Source organism: Archocentrus centrarchus, chromosome 6 (genome assembly GCF_007364275.1).
Source record: "Archocentrus centrarchus isolate MPI-CPG fArcCen1 chromosome 6, fArcCen1, whole genome shotgun sequence".
In the NCBI taxonomy this organism is placed as follows: domain Eukaryota; kingdom Metazoa; phylum Chordata; class Actinopteri; order Cichliformes; family Cichlidae; genus Archocentrus; species Archocentrus centrarchus.
The window spans coordinates 20068639-20087608 of NC_044351.1; the positions used below are offsets into that span (position 1 = coordinate 20068639).

Below are 18970 nucleotides of genomic sequence, written 5' to 3' on the forward strand. Positions count from 1 at the left end.
CATTGTTGAATTGCTTTTGATTAGACTGAAAAGTGCTATTGACTATTTAGAAATGTGTCTGTGATGAAGGACAGCAAAAATGATAAAAAAGGAAATATTGATATTTCCAGATTTCTTTTCTGATTTTTCACCTCTGCAGGTAAAAATTATATATGTCTACGTCTCTGAGTAATTGCTCACACTGCCATACTGTGTTTCTAGCCAGCAGTTTTAAAATGAATATATTCTATTACACAATCATTTCCTTAACCTGTATCTATAACCACTTCATAGCATGAAGCAGTCACTCTTGTACTGCATTTAGATATGTGTAAATTCACACACGTTTAAAATTCCAGTCTAATGAATCGTGTCTGCTAACTATCCCATAATGCATTGCTCATTTGCTAAATTTACTTCTCACGACTGATTAAAAATATTCAGCATCTATTATCATGGGAGCAGCCAAGTGAGGAAGGGATTGACTTCAAACAGAGCCACAAACAGCAGCTTCTGACTTCACTCACCAGTTGTGTCACGTCTTCTATCATGATCTGATTGTCACCGGGATCTTCCTGAGTTATAGTCCTGACAGACAGAAAAATGAAGGTCAAGCTCTGAAAGATGTAGAGCTTAATGACCCAATAAAATACATTTGAATCCCTCTCTCACTCAAACAGCACTCAGCAGTACCTGATGATGTTGGCTGCCGCTTTCCTCTCCTGGGTCAACAGCTCAGGGTCATGCATCACTTCCTCCAAGAAGGCAATAACCTTCGTCTTCAGCTCATTGTTACTGTCAAAGTCCTGGAGAGGCATGGACAGCATGCACAGAGCTTATTAAATACTGTAGATTTCTTTATGTTGTTGATCATAATCGAAAAAAGAAGGTTAGCTTTGAATTTGTTTTCTTCAGTGCAGATTATATTTTCAAATGCGTTTTTATCAAATCATTTCCCTTAATTATTTAATTGCTCTGTTAATGGCAAAATATTCCAAGATGCAGTGTTAACATCTCTACTATGATCTGGGAATTGTTTTTTACCGGAGAGTGTTTGGACACCCAGTGCCGTAGCACATTCAGGACTCTGTTGGTTGCTGCTCGTCTGATCACAAACTCTTTGTCTCCATTTCTCTGATCTGTTGGAAAACCTGCAAAAATATATTTAAGGACAGGCACCAAGGAAGAATAAAAGTTTAGAGAACTGCCCATAACACAGATGGTGGAGTTTTTAGTACATTTTCCTTAGTACATTTGCATTGGTACATTTACCTGTACTAGCAAGGGACATCCGTCTATATTTTTCCTTGGTAGGGGTACCCTCATTGGCTCCAGCTGTAGCAATAGCAAAGGCGGAGGCAGCAGATAGAGCACTGCGGTTGTTGTCCAGCTCTCGACATGATGACATCACCATGCCGTTGTTGTAGGAAAACAGGGAAAACTCTACAAACAAGCACAGTTTAAAAAACTTGACTCATATTTTTAACAAAAAGCTGAAAATGTATATTTATAAATATTATTGAACATGCATACTGTAGAAAGCTGGATGGCCTGGGTTTTATTTCACAAACCTCCACTAGGGAGCACTGCAGGCCAGTGCAAAAGTTTCCCTCCAGACTTTCCTTTACAAGAGGCTTTGATATTCAAGATAGTTGCAGCTAAATATAGCCACTAAATATCAACATAACAGAGGAATCAGCAGATTCTCTGCACTCCTCTATGTATAAATCCTGGGAACATGGATCATAGGCTGCTAAAAATCCCACACACAGCATCACTATTTCAATTATTTCACATATTCCACATGAGGCTTTGCTTTAAAAATCCATATTGTATAATTTTATCATAAGATTTGAAAGGCACAGATAATCTTGGCTGCAGTGAAACAGCCTCATTACTGGGGGCGGCAGGGAAAACACGCTCTTGGTGTAGTTGCTATGACACAAGTTTCCCTAACACCTACTGAAGCCAAGCTTTGGCTTTCCCCACATATTCATAGCCATCGAACAACTGATATTTCATGTTACTTATGTTCCACAGTGGTATATTTTTGTTTGGATAGAAATATGGCTGCAACATAGCCTATTTACAGAGTAAAACAATTAATCTTTCTCCAACAGACAGTAAAACATGCTCTATCATAAATATTGTCAACTGCAAGCTTTTTTTTTTTTAAGTGCCGTCTGTCTACCTGCAAAGTTACACAAAAACAACTAAATTTCATAAAATTTGGTCAAGACATGGCACATGTGCTGAGGAAGAAGCTATTAAAAACTGTTGTGGATCACTTAAAAAACAAAACAAGAAACAACTTAAGCCATTACTCTCAGCAGAATATTCTTTCTCTGAGTAACTTAGCATTTTTTTTTAATCTGTCTGTTTGTGTAATCAAAAAGGACCTGTTTTGCTCCATTCTTGAACTCTATTAGAGTAGCTTTTCATGATTCAAAACTCAAAATAACCTTTATTTATATAAGATAAATAAAAGCCTTGGCCCCTCAGTTGCTCTTCTGTGTTAAACAAGCCATTTTCAGTGCTTGCTTTAAGCCAGCTTTCTTCTGATTGGCTGTTCCTGTTAAACAGAAGGTTTTAGTGGGTAAGTGTGGTTTATGTGCTCACATTAAACCAGAGTGTTTAGAATATGTGGAAGCCCAAGCTTTTGACTCAGGTATGATTTGTATACATACTGATCTCATTATTTGAAAATTTTAATATAAGCACCTACCAGTGATATATACAAGCTTGGATATCAGACACTTGATTTTAAATAATGTATAAGACTAAGACACAAGATACCTGAGGAGTTTTTGCATTTGATATTTTTAGGTGTAGTAGGAGATTTGGTTGGAGAAGCTTCTGGATCCCCCTCATCGCTCTGGTTTTGATCATTATCACTTTCTTCTCGTACAGAGAGATCTGTATCGTAACAAGCATAAGGCCAGTAAGTTGTAAGCTCATTTAAAAACATTATTATAGCACAGCAAAGTTGAACATTTACTTTAAATGGCTACAAGTCACCTACCTTGTTTGCATGATGAGGTATCGTCCACCTTTTCCTTCCTGTCCTCTCCCTCATCAGAGATTTTGCTCGTGATTGGGCTGGACACGTAGAGTTTGTTGATGTCCAAGGTGGTCTTGCTGAATGGGGACATGGAGGAGTACATGCTTGCATAGCCATTTGAGGAGCAGCTAAGGGCAGCCAGGTCAAGAGCTTTGCCCCCGGTGATGATGGGAATATTGAGAGAGAGCTTGCGCCGGCGGTTAGGGGATGAATTCTTGGCAATAGCGAGGGGAGGAGGGGAGGAGAACTTTCTGCTAGCCCTGGGGGAGCTGGGTGGCTCACCATACAGAAGTTTACTGTTTTGACTGCTGGCAAAGAATAACTCCAGTGACCTGCATCAGGGGCGGATATAAACATTAGATTTTAGGATATTATAGCATACTTCTTTATTTGGTTAAGCATCCTCTATGTTTTAAGAGCTTAGCTAAACAAACAGCACCTCTTAAAGAATTTATGCAAACCAAATCAGCCCTGCAACCAGAAGTCTCTTTCCAGCCATGTCTCAGCTGACTGCAGTGTTTCAGAAAACCTCTCCCACTCCCTGCCAGCCTCCTGGCGACCTCACAGGTTCCCATAAATAGCACAGCGAGTGATAGTGCGCATGGCCACTGCTGACACAAACAGCCAAGTGTAGGTGTCTCTCAGTGACATGAGAAGTGCCACGGGAGAGCATACTGCAGGGTGTGGACATAGAGAGCCCTGATCTGAGCCCCACAGCGGGGCCCTTACTCTAGGCTTGCAGAACAGAGAGTTAGCCCCAGTGAAATCTTTTGCAGGAGGGTGTGGTCCTGCAGCACTGAGGTTGATTGCCATATAGTGACAGAGCACAGCTGAGACACTTCCATGTAAACAGGAAAGACTGGACCACATTACAGCATTCAACCAGTTAACACACACCTAAATATGAACATACAGTGAAACAGAATCACCATAGAGGACGCCTTCCAGCAGTGCCACCAGTCTGTGCTCCCATTTAACCAACAAAACAAGCTGTATAAATACACACAAAGCTCAGGAGATCAATGGAGTGAATGGTTTCAGTGTCACATACAGTGTCTAGAAAGTAATACTGTCATATGTACACACACAGAAACAAAAAGCCCTAAGGACTATATGCATGGTTGACCCTCTTCATACCCAGGCTCTAATTCACAACCAGATTTTAATTTGCACCATACAATGACAATAACTGTAATCAGTACTGTCAAGTTTAAAAGATCATTGAAAAATAATTGATTAAAGGAGCACATTATTGACTTAGTTTGCACTTAGGAGGACAAAGACAGCAACCCACAAGTTAAATGTGTATTTGGTCAAAATATGGATATTTGGATGTTGATTCAACTACTTTTCAAAGTCAGTGACTCTTCAATCAGTTGTAATACACATGTTAACTGTGAGAAAGCATTGTCATGCATTTTACAACACAAGCTCAGCATTTAAGAAAATAAATGCATCATGTAAGTTACCTTTGAATTTGGTTGTGTTTTCGGCACATGCAGCATTTTTTTTTCTAAATGCAGCACCTGTCTTGTCAAACTGTTCAGATATGTTTTTATAGTTTTCTTGTGTTTTACATATTTGCACATGCAATTTCATTAATCCCTATGTGTAATACAAAAAAATATATGTAGATTTTTAAAAATAATTATATATTATACTTCTATGTAAAAACCAAAGGTTTTGCTCCTGTATGTGCGTTACATTGATTAGAGGATAACAAAGCTTCACATCCTAATAAATCAATCTCAACTTTATGTGGGATGGCAAGGTCTGGAGGGATGCCACACACTTCAGATAAGATTTGTTTATCTCTGGTAAGTGCTGTCAACAACCTTGCAACATTCAAGTCTGTCCAGATGTAATGTGACTGACCGGGCAGGAATGGCACTGATGGGTTTCTTGTAGATGGTGATGAGTTTATCTAGCACCACATCGGCAGTGGTGAATACACGATAGGAATGCAGGAAGGTGTTGAGAAAGTCGATTGAAAGGAAACGGAGATCAGTCAGTCTCTCGAGCAGACGCTCAACGCTGGCATAGCGGATCTGCAGCACCTTGCAGGAGTTCATCATCTTACTGAAACGGATGTCCACATCATCGCAGTACAGACTTGAATCTGACCTGTTTGGAAAACAGACAAAATCTTAAAAAAAAAAAAAAAGGAGCAGCTTCACGGACTTGTAAACGTGTAAAGAAACAACTTACTTGATCATCTGTGGCACTGTGACTTTGGAGTTGTCTTCAAAGGCGTTCATCATGAGGCCATTGCAGCGGATGTTGTCTATGCACTGCAGGACACACACAGTTGAAGTAAAGAAATAGGACAGAGCAAATGTTAGTGAGTTCTGTAATGTGCAAGCTTTCAGCCAACATCCTCAGCTTCTTGTCTGACTGCTGGAGACTGTGATGTGTGTTGACGTGCCTGGCTGATGTCACTAGTCCATGCAGACTTCTCCTGCCTTGAGGAGGCTACCAGGATGACTGTGAACGACTGGCTGTCCTTTGGCTCCACAACAATCTTGAAGTCCAGGTGTTCCATGTCCTGGCCACTCTTGTCTGATTTAGCTTTGGGGCAAACACAAAGACTTTATGTCATTTTCTTTATACATCTCATTTAAAATATGCAGTAAAGACATAAAAATGTTATTATGTGATTATACAGTGCTAAATCTGTCAAAAGAGAAGTGGCGCACCAATACTGACCTTTATTACATTTCAGTTGTTCTAATAAAACCAACATGCTCTAGTATTCATCCGTTATATAAAACATGATACAGAGTACATATTAAGCATATTTCTGCAAGCTAAGAAAACATTTAAACACTCACACTCCTCATCTGTCCCCTCCGGATCCTCCACAAGAGTGCAGTCTATAAGTGAAACTACTCCATTCTGCAAACAGCAAACAGCACACATGTAGCTTCCTCTTTTATGTAACAACATTACATTGTGCACACTATTACATAAAACATCCATTAGTTGGCTAATTTTATAAATTGAATCTATCAGCATAAAAATATGTATGATTCAAACATGTACTGTATAATGGCAATAAGCATGCTTTTTTCTTTCTGTTTTTTTCAAAGGGATAAAAATTAATTGCGAAGTGTCCTTAAACTCAGCTTGACAAACAACATTCAGTCCTCTGAAATGTACATCTGATGCTGTTTAGGACATATTTTCTATTAGCTTATCATATTAAGTTCTAGTTCTAGTAATGCAGATCATCAGTTTACTTTAGTGCAGACTGATAAACCTTTTACACTTCATTCATAATCTGCCACATGCTACTCTAGGTAGATACTGAAAGAAACCAATATCAGTCTGATTATATTTAAAACATTAATGCATGAATTACATGAATGTATTGGAAAATTTGTAGTTCGACTCTAATAACTTCTGTGCACCTCTTGATGTAATTGTAATTTTCTTGTACAAAGACTGAGTGTGCGACGATGAGAAAACAACTAAAATGTAAGCACCATCCAAAGTCATGATGCAGGTCATTATCATGCTGGTGCCAACATGATGGTGGGAAGAGGGTTATGGTTCTTGTGCTCTGCAGTTGTGCTCTTTAATGTCTATCTGTCCTCCCAGTTTGAAGTCAATATGTTGTGTGGTTGCTGAGATACTGAAAACATGATGGGCAGACAGGCACGGACAGATGGACAACAGAAAAGTGATCCCTAAATGTCTCCTTGCCTCTCGGCAGGCGACGCAACAAAAAACCTGACCTCTGACCTCGACCTTCAGATCAAGGTGACTGAGATTTTTAGTAGAAGCATCGATGGTGTGCATTTGAATCTATTCTCCAACTTTGAAGTCAAGATGCTGAACGGTTACTGAGATACTGACAGATGGACAGACAGACGGAAAACTGATCTCTGAGTGTCTCCCTCTCAGCAGGCAACACAAAAAAATGAAAACTACATACATAAAAAAGCAACGGCTCTGAATGATTATTGCAGAAAACCCACAGACAGTATTACAAGAAGGATTAAGTTTCATGAAAACCTAACAAATTATTGTGTAAAATATCTGAAGCCTCCCACTAAAAGGCTCTTTTTTTTTGTTTTACTGTAACTATATGCAAACCTGTTTTTGGAAAACCTATTTGGTCTTAGATCCCAAACATTGCTTCCATAATACAAATCAAAGTGACACCAAGCGGCTAATCTCTTTAATGAGCCTAACAGGCTTGTGTGAGGACATGAAGCTCCGGTGGTAATTTTCACTGATAAAAGCCATGTTGTTTCTAAATCGGAATATTTCATCTATTGTCAGTTAGTTCATTAATTTTAGCTCAGATATTCCAGACTTTTGCAGTAAGACTGTGATGTTGGAAATGAGGAGCAACTCCACTGCTAACTCAGCAGCTCAGGCCCACCTTGGTGAGATGAAGCTTTCCCCCAGACCCCCTGGTGCAGATGATTAAATGCTTGGAGAATAGAAAGCACTGCCTCTCCCCTTCCTTCTTTAGAGACAGAGAGCCCAGTCGCCCACGGGTGATCTTGCCCTTCTCGCTCATCGGCACCTGTATGAGGGACCCTGTACATAGGAATAAAAGAGTGTGTCTAAACATAATGAAGGAGGAGCAAAGGAGAGGTATATATAGATATAAAAATGGAAAGGAAAAAGAGCAAGGCATCTGTGGAAAAGCTAAATAAATGCCTTCCTCTATACATGACTATGTGTACAACTATAGGATATACTAAAGATTAAATAAGCTACCATTTCTGTTTTGCCTTTTCTAATCCATCATGGCCTGTTGGGGACATTTGGCATTTGCATTTACAGATTCATCATCAGTTTGCCACAGACCTGTCTAATTACACTTGGAAATTAAAAACTCTCCTACTGAGGAGAACGTGTTGTTAACCCATAGAGAGAGCGAGAAAGGGGTGATTCTTTTTCTTTTTTTTAAAAACACCCCTGTGCCACAGTCCACAATACAACATAGAATCAGGCTGTCAGAAATGTGGAGGGACAGGAAATCCCTCTCTGTTGTGACTCTGCTTTCCGCTGGGATCCGAAGTACAACACTTAAAGATGGGAGTTACCTTGTCTTACAAACGTCTGGCTGGTGTCAAGGAGAATCTCGCAGCCCTCTACAATCATGCGCTCTATTGCCAAGTTTTTCCTGATGTTCTCAGTCTCGCTCACTTCATCGTGCATTATTCTAAAAAAAAAAAAGAAAAAAAGAAAAAAAAATGGGATATTTTATCATTCTCATTTAGAGCTTATAAATGAAACACAACAAGTCTTAAGCTTCACGAGCTGAAATTTATTTGCTATATATTCGGTCAAGTAAAAAGTCTATTTACAGTTAATATTCCCTTCATGTTTTTTTGTTATTATAAAAAAATTGCAACAGCTTCAAGACATCATGCATTATTTGTATTCATATGAATTATAAAGATAGCGCTTTACAAAGGCAAACCAAGCCTTTGTAAAATGCCATCTCTCACTTATGAGATACTATGCCCGTTTTGGTCTTAACGAATAGGTATACCTGGAAAGCTCCTCCAGCTTAGATTTGGCATAGTCCAGACTGTTTCTCTCTACATGTTCATGGGGTGTGTGGGCCAGCAGTTCATGGAGAGTAAGAATGTAGCGAGGAATCTAGAGACAGAACAGAAAGCAGCAGGAGAGTCGTGCTCACTTACGAGATCTTTCACGCAACCACAAATGTGCACAACACAAACATACAAACACGGGAATAAACATGTGCCAGCATAATGAGAAGAATATCAGTGGAGAGCACAATCTACACTCATCAGCAAAATTTATTATCAACACAGCACAGCCTGCAGCAGGCCCCAGCAGAGTGGACTGTTGGGAAACTGCATGCCTTGCCAGAAAGCAGCCATTATTAAAGCGTGAGCTCTGAGAACAACCATTTTTACAGACACAAAAAACATAATCAGACAAATGCCTGGTATTTCCTTTATTAATGAGTGATGCTACAATATGCATTTTTGAAGCCAAATTCTGTCTGAGCCACAATGTCCAGTAAAGAGGCCAGAAAATATTAATGAAATATTGGTTTAGCTCAATTGGAAATTAGTCAAATTTGGTTGCACAGATTTTATGAAGTGCCACAGCCTCTTCCGAATGAAGCCAGACCTGTTTCATATATTGCACACTTTACTGTAGGCACTCAGTATAGCACATTGACTGTCTGGCAACCATTACAGCTTTAGAGAAGACAAATCCCTCCTGGATGTGAGCAATCTCACCAATTCTTCCTGGGTGACCCTCTCAAGTTTCTGCAAAGTGGATGGAAAGTGCACATGAACTACCATCTCTGGATATTTCTAAACATGTTATATTGGGTTGAATTCTGGGTTGTGGGACAGTCAGAGACTTGCCCCAATGTCACTCCTGTATTGTTTTGGCTCCTTTGCTTCAGGTCATTCTAACACTGAAAGGTGAGCTGTTGCACCATTTTCCCGTCACTTGCACCAGCTCTGTATTTGACTGCATTCAATATTCCCAGTTCTGACTGGTTTGTTTGAATCTTCTACTGAGAGCATGTTGACAGCATTGTGCTTCACTGTAGGAATTATATAAGCAAGATCAGAAACTTGTCCTCATCTGGCAAATGCTATGCAGAAGATCATCTTTCTTGGCCTCCTCACTAAAAAAAGGCCCCAACTTCTGAAAAAGTCCTGTGGTTCCAAACAAATCTCTGCTTTCTGGTAGACATTCAAGGCCTTAGAAATGGCTTATAGCCTCACCCTGATCCATGCCTCAACAAAGTTTCATTGTGGCAGTCTATCGAGAGTTCTTTGGATTTCGTGGCTCAGTTGTTGTCCTGACCTGCAGTGCTAGTTTTGAGAGTTTATAAACAAAGGTGTCGGCCTTTTTACACTGTATCAATCATTTTAATCTGCAAAATGTTGCAGGTTATTTACAAAACTAATCAGGTTTTATAAATATCATGATTATCGTGAAATACCATGATTATTAAAGCAAAGAGGATGAACTTGACTACAATTTGGAGCATCAGAGTAAAAGGGTCTGATTCCCTTTGTAAATGAAGGATTTCAGTTGTTATTCTTTTAAGATCATCACCAGCATCAGGGTGGCTGTAGCTCAGGAGGTAGAGTAGGTTACCTGCTAATTGGAAGGTTAGATGCAAAAGTATCCTTGGGCAAGATACTGAACCCCAAGTCCGATGTGTTCATTGAAGTGTGAATGTTAGCACAAAAATACCAGTTTTGTAAATTATATGTAAGAACAGTCAATATCATAAAGAAAAAAAAAACCTTATTTTTGGACGAGAGTAGATTTAAATTTTGCATTTTGAATTTTAATGATGGCCCTTTGTTTACATTTGAATCGCAGGCAGCACCTTGAAAAGACTTTCAGCTTTGAACAACTACAAAACAAACTGGCCAATTGCTTTGTAAACCACTGCAGCTGGGCATCATTGGCATAGCAATAGCCATCTAATATTAGGTTGGTGAAATATATGGCTCAAGGGTAATATTTATATATCGAGAGAAGAACTTGGCTCAAGCTGTGAGAACACAAAATTAACAACAAAATCTGCCTCTGGGCCGCACCAATGCAGCAAACAAATGGGCCTGCCTTTATTTCTTGTGTATATCAGTGAGACAAACGACCTAACCTGGAACATGGGGTAGGTAAGGAAGGTCTCCAGAGTCCTTTCCTCACAGTCTGGCTTAGCCTCATACTGCTTCAGCAATTTATCAAAGTCTCGGTTCTGCTTGCAATGTGCCAGGATCTGCAGGCTGTACTGGTGGTTCCTCACAAACTCCTGGTAGATGTTCAGCATGGGCAGCAAGATGTCAAACAGGTCAGCTGTGGAGACATCAAACTTTTTTTTAATCACCTTTCATCACGCACACTCTGACAAACATCTGAATGGGCACATTATCAATTCAACAAAGACAGAAAAAAAAGGATGATTCTTACCCAGCACTAATGTTGGCCAGCTTGCTATTCTGGCTTTTAGACCCTGGTAAAATATCTGATGTAGAAACATGATCGTTTCACTGAAATAAAGTAGAGATCGAAAAAAATATATGTCAATGCAAATAATCCCAGACAAGTAAAGATTTTAAAGTAATAATCCTGCGGTTTGGTTTTCAGCCTGTAACAGGTAAGAAAAGAGACCCATTTGTGTCTTGTTATATTGTTTGTAGGTACAAAAAATGAATAAAGATGTCCATGCCAGGTGTGTGTCAAGCATGCAGGAAACATGAATAATCCAAATTTTAAGAGGAATAACCCTTCCTCAAACCAGGTGTGGTGCTTCGGCCTCTGTAATCTGCACGTATCATTATATTTGCATTTATGATATCTTTTTTTAGCACATTGATAGTGTCCAGTGGCCCAATCCTCTCTTTACTGCCCAGTGTGTAGCTCTGAGTCAGTATACACATGATATTTATTTGATCACATTTTATTAGTCGGGAAGTTGTTCTGCTGACTGTGACCTTTGTGTTTATGTGCTTTTAACTAGAATGTAAAAACAACATGGGTGTTACGAAAATGATGCATTGCATTTTATTGCTTGGTGAAACAACGCGTTGATCTGGTATATACTTTACCGGATTTGTTATCAGGATTAATACTATATAAAAATAAAAAATAAAAAAATAAAAATTCTAACTAATTTATTATAATGTATAATAATATATGCATATTATTATAATATTATTAACATGTACTGTAAACGTTGCAGGCTGCTCAGTTATCAAACGCAATACCAGTACTGATGTTTCTTTGGCACTTGCAGTTACCAGTACCTGCTAGAGGTTTCTTTCTGTTAAAACTGAGTTTTTCCTTCCCACTGTTGCCAAGTGGTTGCTCATAGGGCATCATTTTGACTGTTGGGTTTTCTCTGTAATTACTGTAGGGTTTTTACCTTACCCTTACCTTAAGGTGCCTTGAGGTGACTGTTTATTGTGATTTGGTGCTATATAAATAAAACTGAATTGCATTGAATTGCATTTGCCAAAACCACTCAGTATCATCTGACAATTACTGAGCCTTTAATTAAGTAATCTGCATTGGTAAACAATGGCTGGCAGACAGATACCCACTGGCTACAACAGAAGCCCCCAAAAAACTGACCTTAGAGGCTAATTCAGCAGACTAGCTTATGGCTTCAATGATTACATTTAATGGAAATGAAATACATTCTGTTTTTTAAGGTCTAAAGCCACATATACTGCCCTGCATCTGCATTTGCAATGAGAGGTGATCTAAGTGTATTTTAACAAATTCACATTTGTGCCAAAATGATGACCAAAATTGCACTGTGCTGCCTAATCAGCATATCCAGTGTCTCAGCAGTGCCTTTCCTCTCAGCTCAGCACAAGCCTGACTGGTTGGTGCCAAGAAATAACCAAACAGGTGCAGACAAAATTATAGACACGAGCCGAGTTCTGTGAAAACTGTGTTTGCCCTAGAGTTAGGCTGAGGCTGGTGTGAAAGAAAAGCCTTTGGTCTGATATCAATTTTTTTTTTTGCCATGAAAGTTTCATCAGTACATTTCCCAAGAATCAATCATTACTTAGACACATAGAGTATGTTGTCATGAATTTCTGGGTTTTCTGTGAAAATGTATATGTAAGATCAATTATTTTTTTAAAAACTTTATTTAACCAGGCAAACACATTAAGAACAATTTCTTATTTGCAACTGTGGCCTGGCAGCACTGATTGATCACTTAAGCAAACATGAGGAATTATATATCTGCATTCCAAACATTAAATTTAAAGGTATTAGACATAATTATGTTTCCACGTATGTGATCATTCTTTCATTGTGTTTGGATTTCTGTATAATATTAAACTACTCCACTTAACAAGCATTCGTGGTGAAACCATTATTTGGTACACTTATGCTTTAAGTTTGGTATGATTTATGGTATGGAAATCATACACTATATTGCCAAAAGTATTGCTCATCTGCCTTCACATGCATATGAACTTCATTGAAACCCCATTCTTAATTCATAGGGTTTAATATGATGTTGGCCCACCCTTTGCAGATGTAACAGCTTCAACTCTTCTGTGAAGGTGTTCCACAAGGTTTAGTGTGTTTATGGGAATTTTTGAACATTCTTCCCGAAGCAGATTTGTGAGTTCAGACACATCCCCAAACTGTTCCCACAAAGTTGAGAGCATGAAGTTGTCCAAAATGTCTTGGTATGCTGAAGCATTAAGAATTCCTTTCACACCATAATGCCCCCTCCACCAAACTTGGGGCAGTGCAGTTAGACAAGTACCATTCTCCTGGCAACTCCCAAACCCAGACTGGTCCATTGATTTGTCAGACAGAGAAGTGTGATTCGTGACTCCATAGAACATGTCTCCACTGCTCTAGAATCCAGGGTGCTTTACTCCAATGCATCCAACGGTTTGTATTGCGCTTGGTGATGTAAGCTGCTTGGTCATGGAAACCCATTCCATGAAGCTCTCTATGCACTGTTCTTGAGCTAATCTGAAGGCCAAATGAGGTTTGATGGTATGTGGAAGCTGACTCTGCGCCTCAGCATCCGCTGACCCCGCTCTGTGATTTTACATGGCCTACCACTTCAGGGCTGAATTGTTGTTATTTCCAATCTCTTCCACTTTGTTATGATACCACTAACAGCTGACTGTGGGATATTTAGTAGTGAGGAAAGTTCATGACTGGACTTGTTGCACAGGTGGCATCCTATCACTGCATGCTGGAATCACTGAACTCCTGAGAGTGACCCATTCTTTCACAAATGCTTGCAGAAGCTTTCTGCATGCCTAGGAGCTTGATCTAATACACTTGTGACCATGGAAGTAGTTGGTATAACTGAATTCAATGATTTGGATGGATTAATGAATACTTTTGGCAATACAGTGTACCTGTAACCTATTTGCTTACATAGCAGGATGCAACCCATCATAATCAATTTAATTATTAGCCCACGGATGCAATGTGAACTACTGGCATAAGCACTGGCGCATTCATAAACTTGTTACATTTTTGTTACAAAACTTTAAATGCAAACAGTTTCCCTGGTAATACATCAATTCTAATGTTTTATACTATTTACTGATTGGCAGTGTCTGATAACACTGACTCCAGTGGATGCCAATATTCTGTATTTCACTGTGGACTCAAGGCTTATGTGCACGTGCCCTTGTGAATGCACAAAATACAAATAAATCAAGACTCTGCTCCCAGTGTCACTCCAAAACATTACTATGATCACACTCTACCTTCAATATGATTATGTTCTTAAGGGATATCTAAAGAAGAACTCTATGGGACAGGATGAGCTGACCTGTTGAGGAATATGCTGCTGACATCATCGTGGGTGATGGGTGGCTTCTTAGAGCTGGCAGCCATGCGCAGTGGCCTCAAGAAGTTGTTCACCAGAATATGAAGCTGCTGGACGTACTCTGCCTCTGAGTCCAACATGCTGAACACCACCTGGTTCCTCTTCCTCATACTCTCTGCATGAGGTGAGCGAATATAATCCTGGATGATGGTTTTCCACTTCCTCCTGCAAATCCAGCCTCGCAGAAAGCTCTGGACCTGCAACAGACCATGCAGACTGTTAACCTCAAAATGCACAATACATAAATGAAGGCAGCAGTTCAGACTGCTTGTTTTACCTTTTTGATCTTCTTAATTTCTGAATCGTCGTCAGTTGGAGCGGCTGCAGGGCTGGCATGGATCTTCTCGTTGTCTTTGAGCAGCCCAGCAATCTGTCACAGAAGCCACCACAAGAAAGTCCAGTCATTCCCACTTACACACTCCTCTTCTTCTCACTTACTGTAACAGCATGTAAACAAAGTGACTGAATCAGAATCAGAATCAGAATCAGAATCAGAAGGTTTTATTGCCATATGGGTGAACAGGTTCACAGCATTAGGAAATTGCTGCGGTACTTCGTGCTTACAGAAAAAAAACAAATAAGTATAAAAACTATAAGACAATATACAAGTATACAAATTGCAAATATACAGAGATATTAGAGCTATGACTATAACACAATATTACAAAATTACAAAATATACAGTGCAGAGACTTATTAAAAGATAAAAGAATGTAAACTATATTCCACTAATATGTACATCAGTGCAATCAGACAGGTGCATAAACATAGGGTCATCAGCGTTTGTGGAGGGTGGTGGTAACAGTCTTAGGGTAATTGTTCATGAGTCCAACAGCAGAGGGGAAGAAACTGTTCTTATGGCGGGAGGTTCTGGTCCGTATGGACCGTAGCCTCCTGCCTGAGGGGAGAGGGTCAAAAAGTCTGTGCCCAGGGTGAGAGTGGTCGGCTGTGATCCGACCTGCACGCCCCAGTGTCCTGGAGCTGTACAGGTCCTGGAGAGATGGGAGGTTACAGCCAATCACCTTCTCAGCAGAGTGCACAACGCGCTGTAGTCTCTGTTTGTCCCTAGTGGTGGCTCCAGCGTACCACACAGTGATGGAGGAGGTGAGGATGGACTCAATGATGGCAGTATAGAACTGCACCATGGTCCTTGCTGGCAAGTTGAATTTCTTCAACTGCCGCAGGAAGTACATCCTCTGCTGGGCCTTTTTGACAACAGAGGTGATGGTGGGCTCCCACTTGAGGTCCTGGGTGATGGTAGTTCCCAGGAAGCGAAAGAGTCCACTGTGGTGATGGGGGTGTCAGTCAGGATGATGGAGGGTAGAGGGGCTGTGTGCTTCCTAAAGTCCACTATAATCTCCACTGTCTTCTGGGCGTTCAGTACCAGGTTATTGTGGCTGCACCAGGACACCAGACGTTTGACCTCCATCCTGTAGGCCGACTCGTCCCCGTCTGAGATGAGTCCGATGAGAGTCATGTCATCTGCAAACTTAATAAGCTTGACAGACTGGTGGTCAGAGGTGCAGCAGTTGGTATACAGGGAGAAGAGCAGAGGAGAGAGGACACAGCCCTGAGGAGTGCCAGTGCTGATGGTCCGGGAGTCCGAGACATTCTTCCCCAGCCTCACATGCTGCTTCCTGTTCATCAGGAAGTCAGTGATCCACCTGCAGATGGGATCTGGCACGTTCATCTGGGACAGCTTGTCTTGGAGGAGATCAGGGATGATGGTGTTGAAGGCAGACCTGAAGTCCACAAACAGGATCCTGGCGTAGGTTCCCTGGGAGTCCAGATGCTGTAGGATGAAGTGCAGAGTCAGGTTGATGGCGTCGTCCACAGACCTGTTGGCTCTGTAGGCAAACTGCAGGGGGTCCAGAAGGGGGGCTGTGAGGGACTTGAGGTGGGACAGCACCAGACGCTCAAATGACTTCATGACCACAGAAGTCAGTGCCACAGGTCTGTAGTCATTTAGTCCAGTGATCCTTGGCTTCTTGGGGACAGGAACAATGGTAGCGGTTTTAAAGCAGACAGGCACGTGGCAAGCCTCCAGTGAGGAGTTGAAGATGTTCGTGAACAATGGGGCAAGCTCGTTAGCACAGTGTCTCAGTGTGGCAGGTGAGACACCATCTGGACCTGGAGCTTTGCGAGCTTTGACACTCCTGAACTGCTTTAGCACCTGGTCCTCCTGAATACAAAAGACTGTGGGGGTGGGGGAGGAGGGGGACTCTGGGGTGGGAGTCCTTGATGATGTGGGCTTCTCTGAGGTGTGGGGAGTGGGGGAGGTTGGGGGGTGAATATTTGTGTTGGCTGTATTGTAGTTGGGACTGGTGGAGGTGTGAAGGCTGCTGAACTGACCATCAAAACGACAATAGAACTCGTTCAGTCTATTTGCAGTTTGTAGGTCGTCTGTGGAGTGGGGGGTTTTAGGCTTGTAGTTGGTAATCTGCCTAAAACCTTTCCATACAGAGGCCGCGTTGTTCTCTGAGATCTGCTGCTGTATATTCTCAGAGTGATGTGATCTAGCAGTGGCCACTTCCTTGCTAAACCTGTACTTGGCCTCTTTGTAGCAGTCTTTGTCCCCACTTTTAAAAGCCTCCCTCTTCTCTATCCACAGCTGCTTCAGTTTGGGAGTAAACCAGGGTTTGTCACTGTTATAACACACCCTGGTGCGTGATGGCACAATGCTGTCCTCGCAGAAGTGGATATACGAGGTTACAGTGTCCGTGTAGTCATCCAGACTGTCACAGGCAGCCCTCATTGAGTCCCAGTCTGTAGTTTCGAAGCATGTGCGGAGCTCCTCCACAGCCTCACGGGTCCACTGCTTTGTTGTCCTCACCACAGGTTTTGAGAGCTTCAGCCTCTGTCTGTACGCGGGGATCAGGTGGATCATGTCGTGGTCAGAGAGGCCGAGTGCAGCGCGGGGCACTGCGTGATAAGCCCCGCTTATCGTGCTGTAGCAGTGGTCTAATGTCTTCTCCTCTCTGGTCGGACATGTGATATATTGTTTATATTTGGGAAGTTCCTGTCTCAGGCTGGCTTTATTAAAGTCCCCAAGTACGATGATAAGAGAGTCCGGGTATGTCCGCTCCATGCACAGAATCTGCTCTGTGAGCGCGCACTGGGCCTCGTGCACGTCCGCGTCCGGCGGGATGTAAACAGCAGCCAGTATGAATGAAGCGAACTCCCGCGGAGAGTAGAACGGTTTACAGTGAATGAAAAGATATTCCAGTGAGGGAGAGCAGTGCTTAGCAATCACTGTCACATCCGTACACCAGCCACTGTTTATGTAGAAGCAGACTCCTCCACCTGTAGCCTTGCCGGAAAGCGCAGCTTGCCGGTCTGCGCGGAGGAGATGAAATCCCTCCAACTGGAGCGCGCAGTCCGGTATCTCCTCACACAGCCATGACTCCGTGAAGCATAACACACAGGATATGGAAAAGTCTCTATTCATGCTCCTCATCAGTGTCAGTTCGTCCATTTTGTTCCTAAGTGAACGCACGTTGGAGAGGAAAATCCCAGGTAAGGCTGTGCGTAATCCACGTCTCCTTAGCCTCACAAGCACGCCAGCGCGCTTCCCTCTCTTTCGGCGTCTCACTTTCTGGGCCAGAGTGTGTAATAAATCCGCCGCAGATGCGACAAAAACAGGAAATAAATCCGAAGGTGTTGTGGACCTAATGTTGAAAAGCTCTTCTCTGGTGTAAGAATACCCAGAAGAGTGTCCAGACACAGAAATAACGCACAAAAACAAACAAAACAGAGCGCACCGAAGTACCAGGGCATCCATTCGCGGCGCCATCTTGGACTAGTTCGACAGGACAGGACCTGTCAGCACTGTCAACACTGAAACATTAGCCTGACTAAACTAGCTGTGTTCACTTGGCTGCTCCTCTGTAGCGGTTATTAATATTTATTTACATTGGTCATTATGTTGATCATTTTAGTGCAACACGTATCAGTCAAACTGTCCTGCGTGTATGCTGACTGGCAGACAACAAACAGAGTGCCAGAAAAAATCCAGACTAGACTTTGTAGACAGAGAGAGTTAAGTGTCATTGAATTTCATAACAGGGATGCAACATAAAACACTGTCCATGCATATTCGAGGCCTAATTTGATTTCAAGCATCACATTTGCACATTAAAGTAAAATGACTATTTGATCTGAAGCATACAGATGGGAACGTGGCCCTTCATTGTTTCTGAAAGGAGATGCAAAGTAGAGAGAGGTTGGCCTGAACGTGTTTTTGTCTGTGTCGGGGTCGTGCTTCCATTTCTGTCTTCTCACACTAGTCTCCACATATGAGACAAACAGAACAATAATCAGCATAATCCATTGTTTTCCCACTGGCTCAGCTGTTATTTGTTGAGCTGGCGAGTCGACGCGAGGATAAGAAGCAGGCACATTTTTGGAAAGGAATGAAAGTGCAATGTAAGAATCAGTTCTAATATAGTACTATTGTGCCAGGTAGTCTATTTACAGCAGGTCTGACTGATATTTTGTGTACATTTTCCTGTAGCTGGGGAAGCCTGTAATCCTGGACTATTTGTGATCCAGTCAGAGAGGACAAAATC

General features: G+C 41.5%; 1 protein-coding gene across 1 annotated transcript in view; it reads right to left on the bottom strand.

Annotated features, from left to right (window-relative positions):
- Window positions 1-18970, bottom strand: part of rasgrf1 (Ras protein specific guanine nucleotide releasing factor 1) — a 29710-nt gene that overhangs the window by 4916 nt on the left and 5824 nt on the right. Inside the window, exons 4-20 of the mRNA XM_030732351.1 lie at window positions 14680-14772; window positions 14346-14599; window positions 10988-11067; window positions 10680-10873; window positions 8556-8665; window positions 8104-8222; window positions 7431-7591; window positions 5872-5935; window positions 5466-5608; window positions 5249-5331; window positions 4916-5164; window positions 3002-3372; window positions 2776-2895; window positions 1252-1422; window positions 1024-1130; window positions 673-785; window positions 507-567 (exon numbers count right to left, since the gene is read on the bottom strand). Of these exons, the coding sequence (XP_030588211.1) occupies window positions 507-567; window positions 673-785; window positions 1024-1130; window positions 1252-1422; window positions 2776-2895; window positions 3002-3372; window positions 4916-5164; window positions 5249-5331; window positions 5466-5608; window positions 5872-5935; window positions 7431-7591; window positions 8104-8222; window positions 8556-8665; window positions 10680-10873; window positions 10988-11067; window positions 14346-14599; window positions 14680-14772 (2493 nt within the window). The remainder of the gene's footprint in view (window positions 1-506; window positions 568-672; window positions 786-1023; window positions 1131-1251; window positions 1423-2775; window positions 2896-3001; window positions 3373-4915; window positions 5165-5248; window positions 5332-5465; window positions 5609-5871; window positions 5936-7430; window positions 7592-8103; window positions 8223-8555; window positions 8666-10679; window positions 10874-10987; window positions 11068-14345; window positions 14600-14679; window positions 14773-18970) is intronic.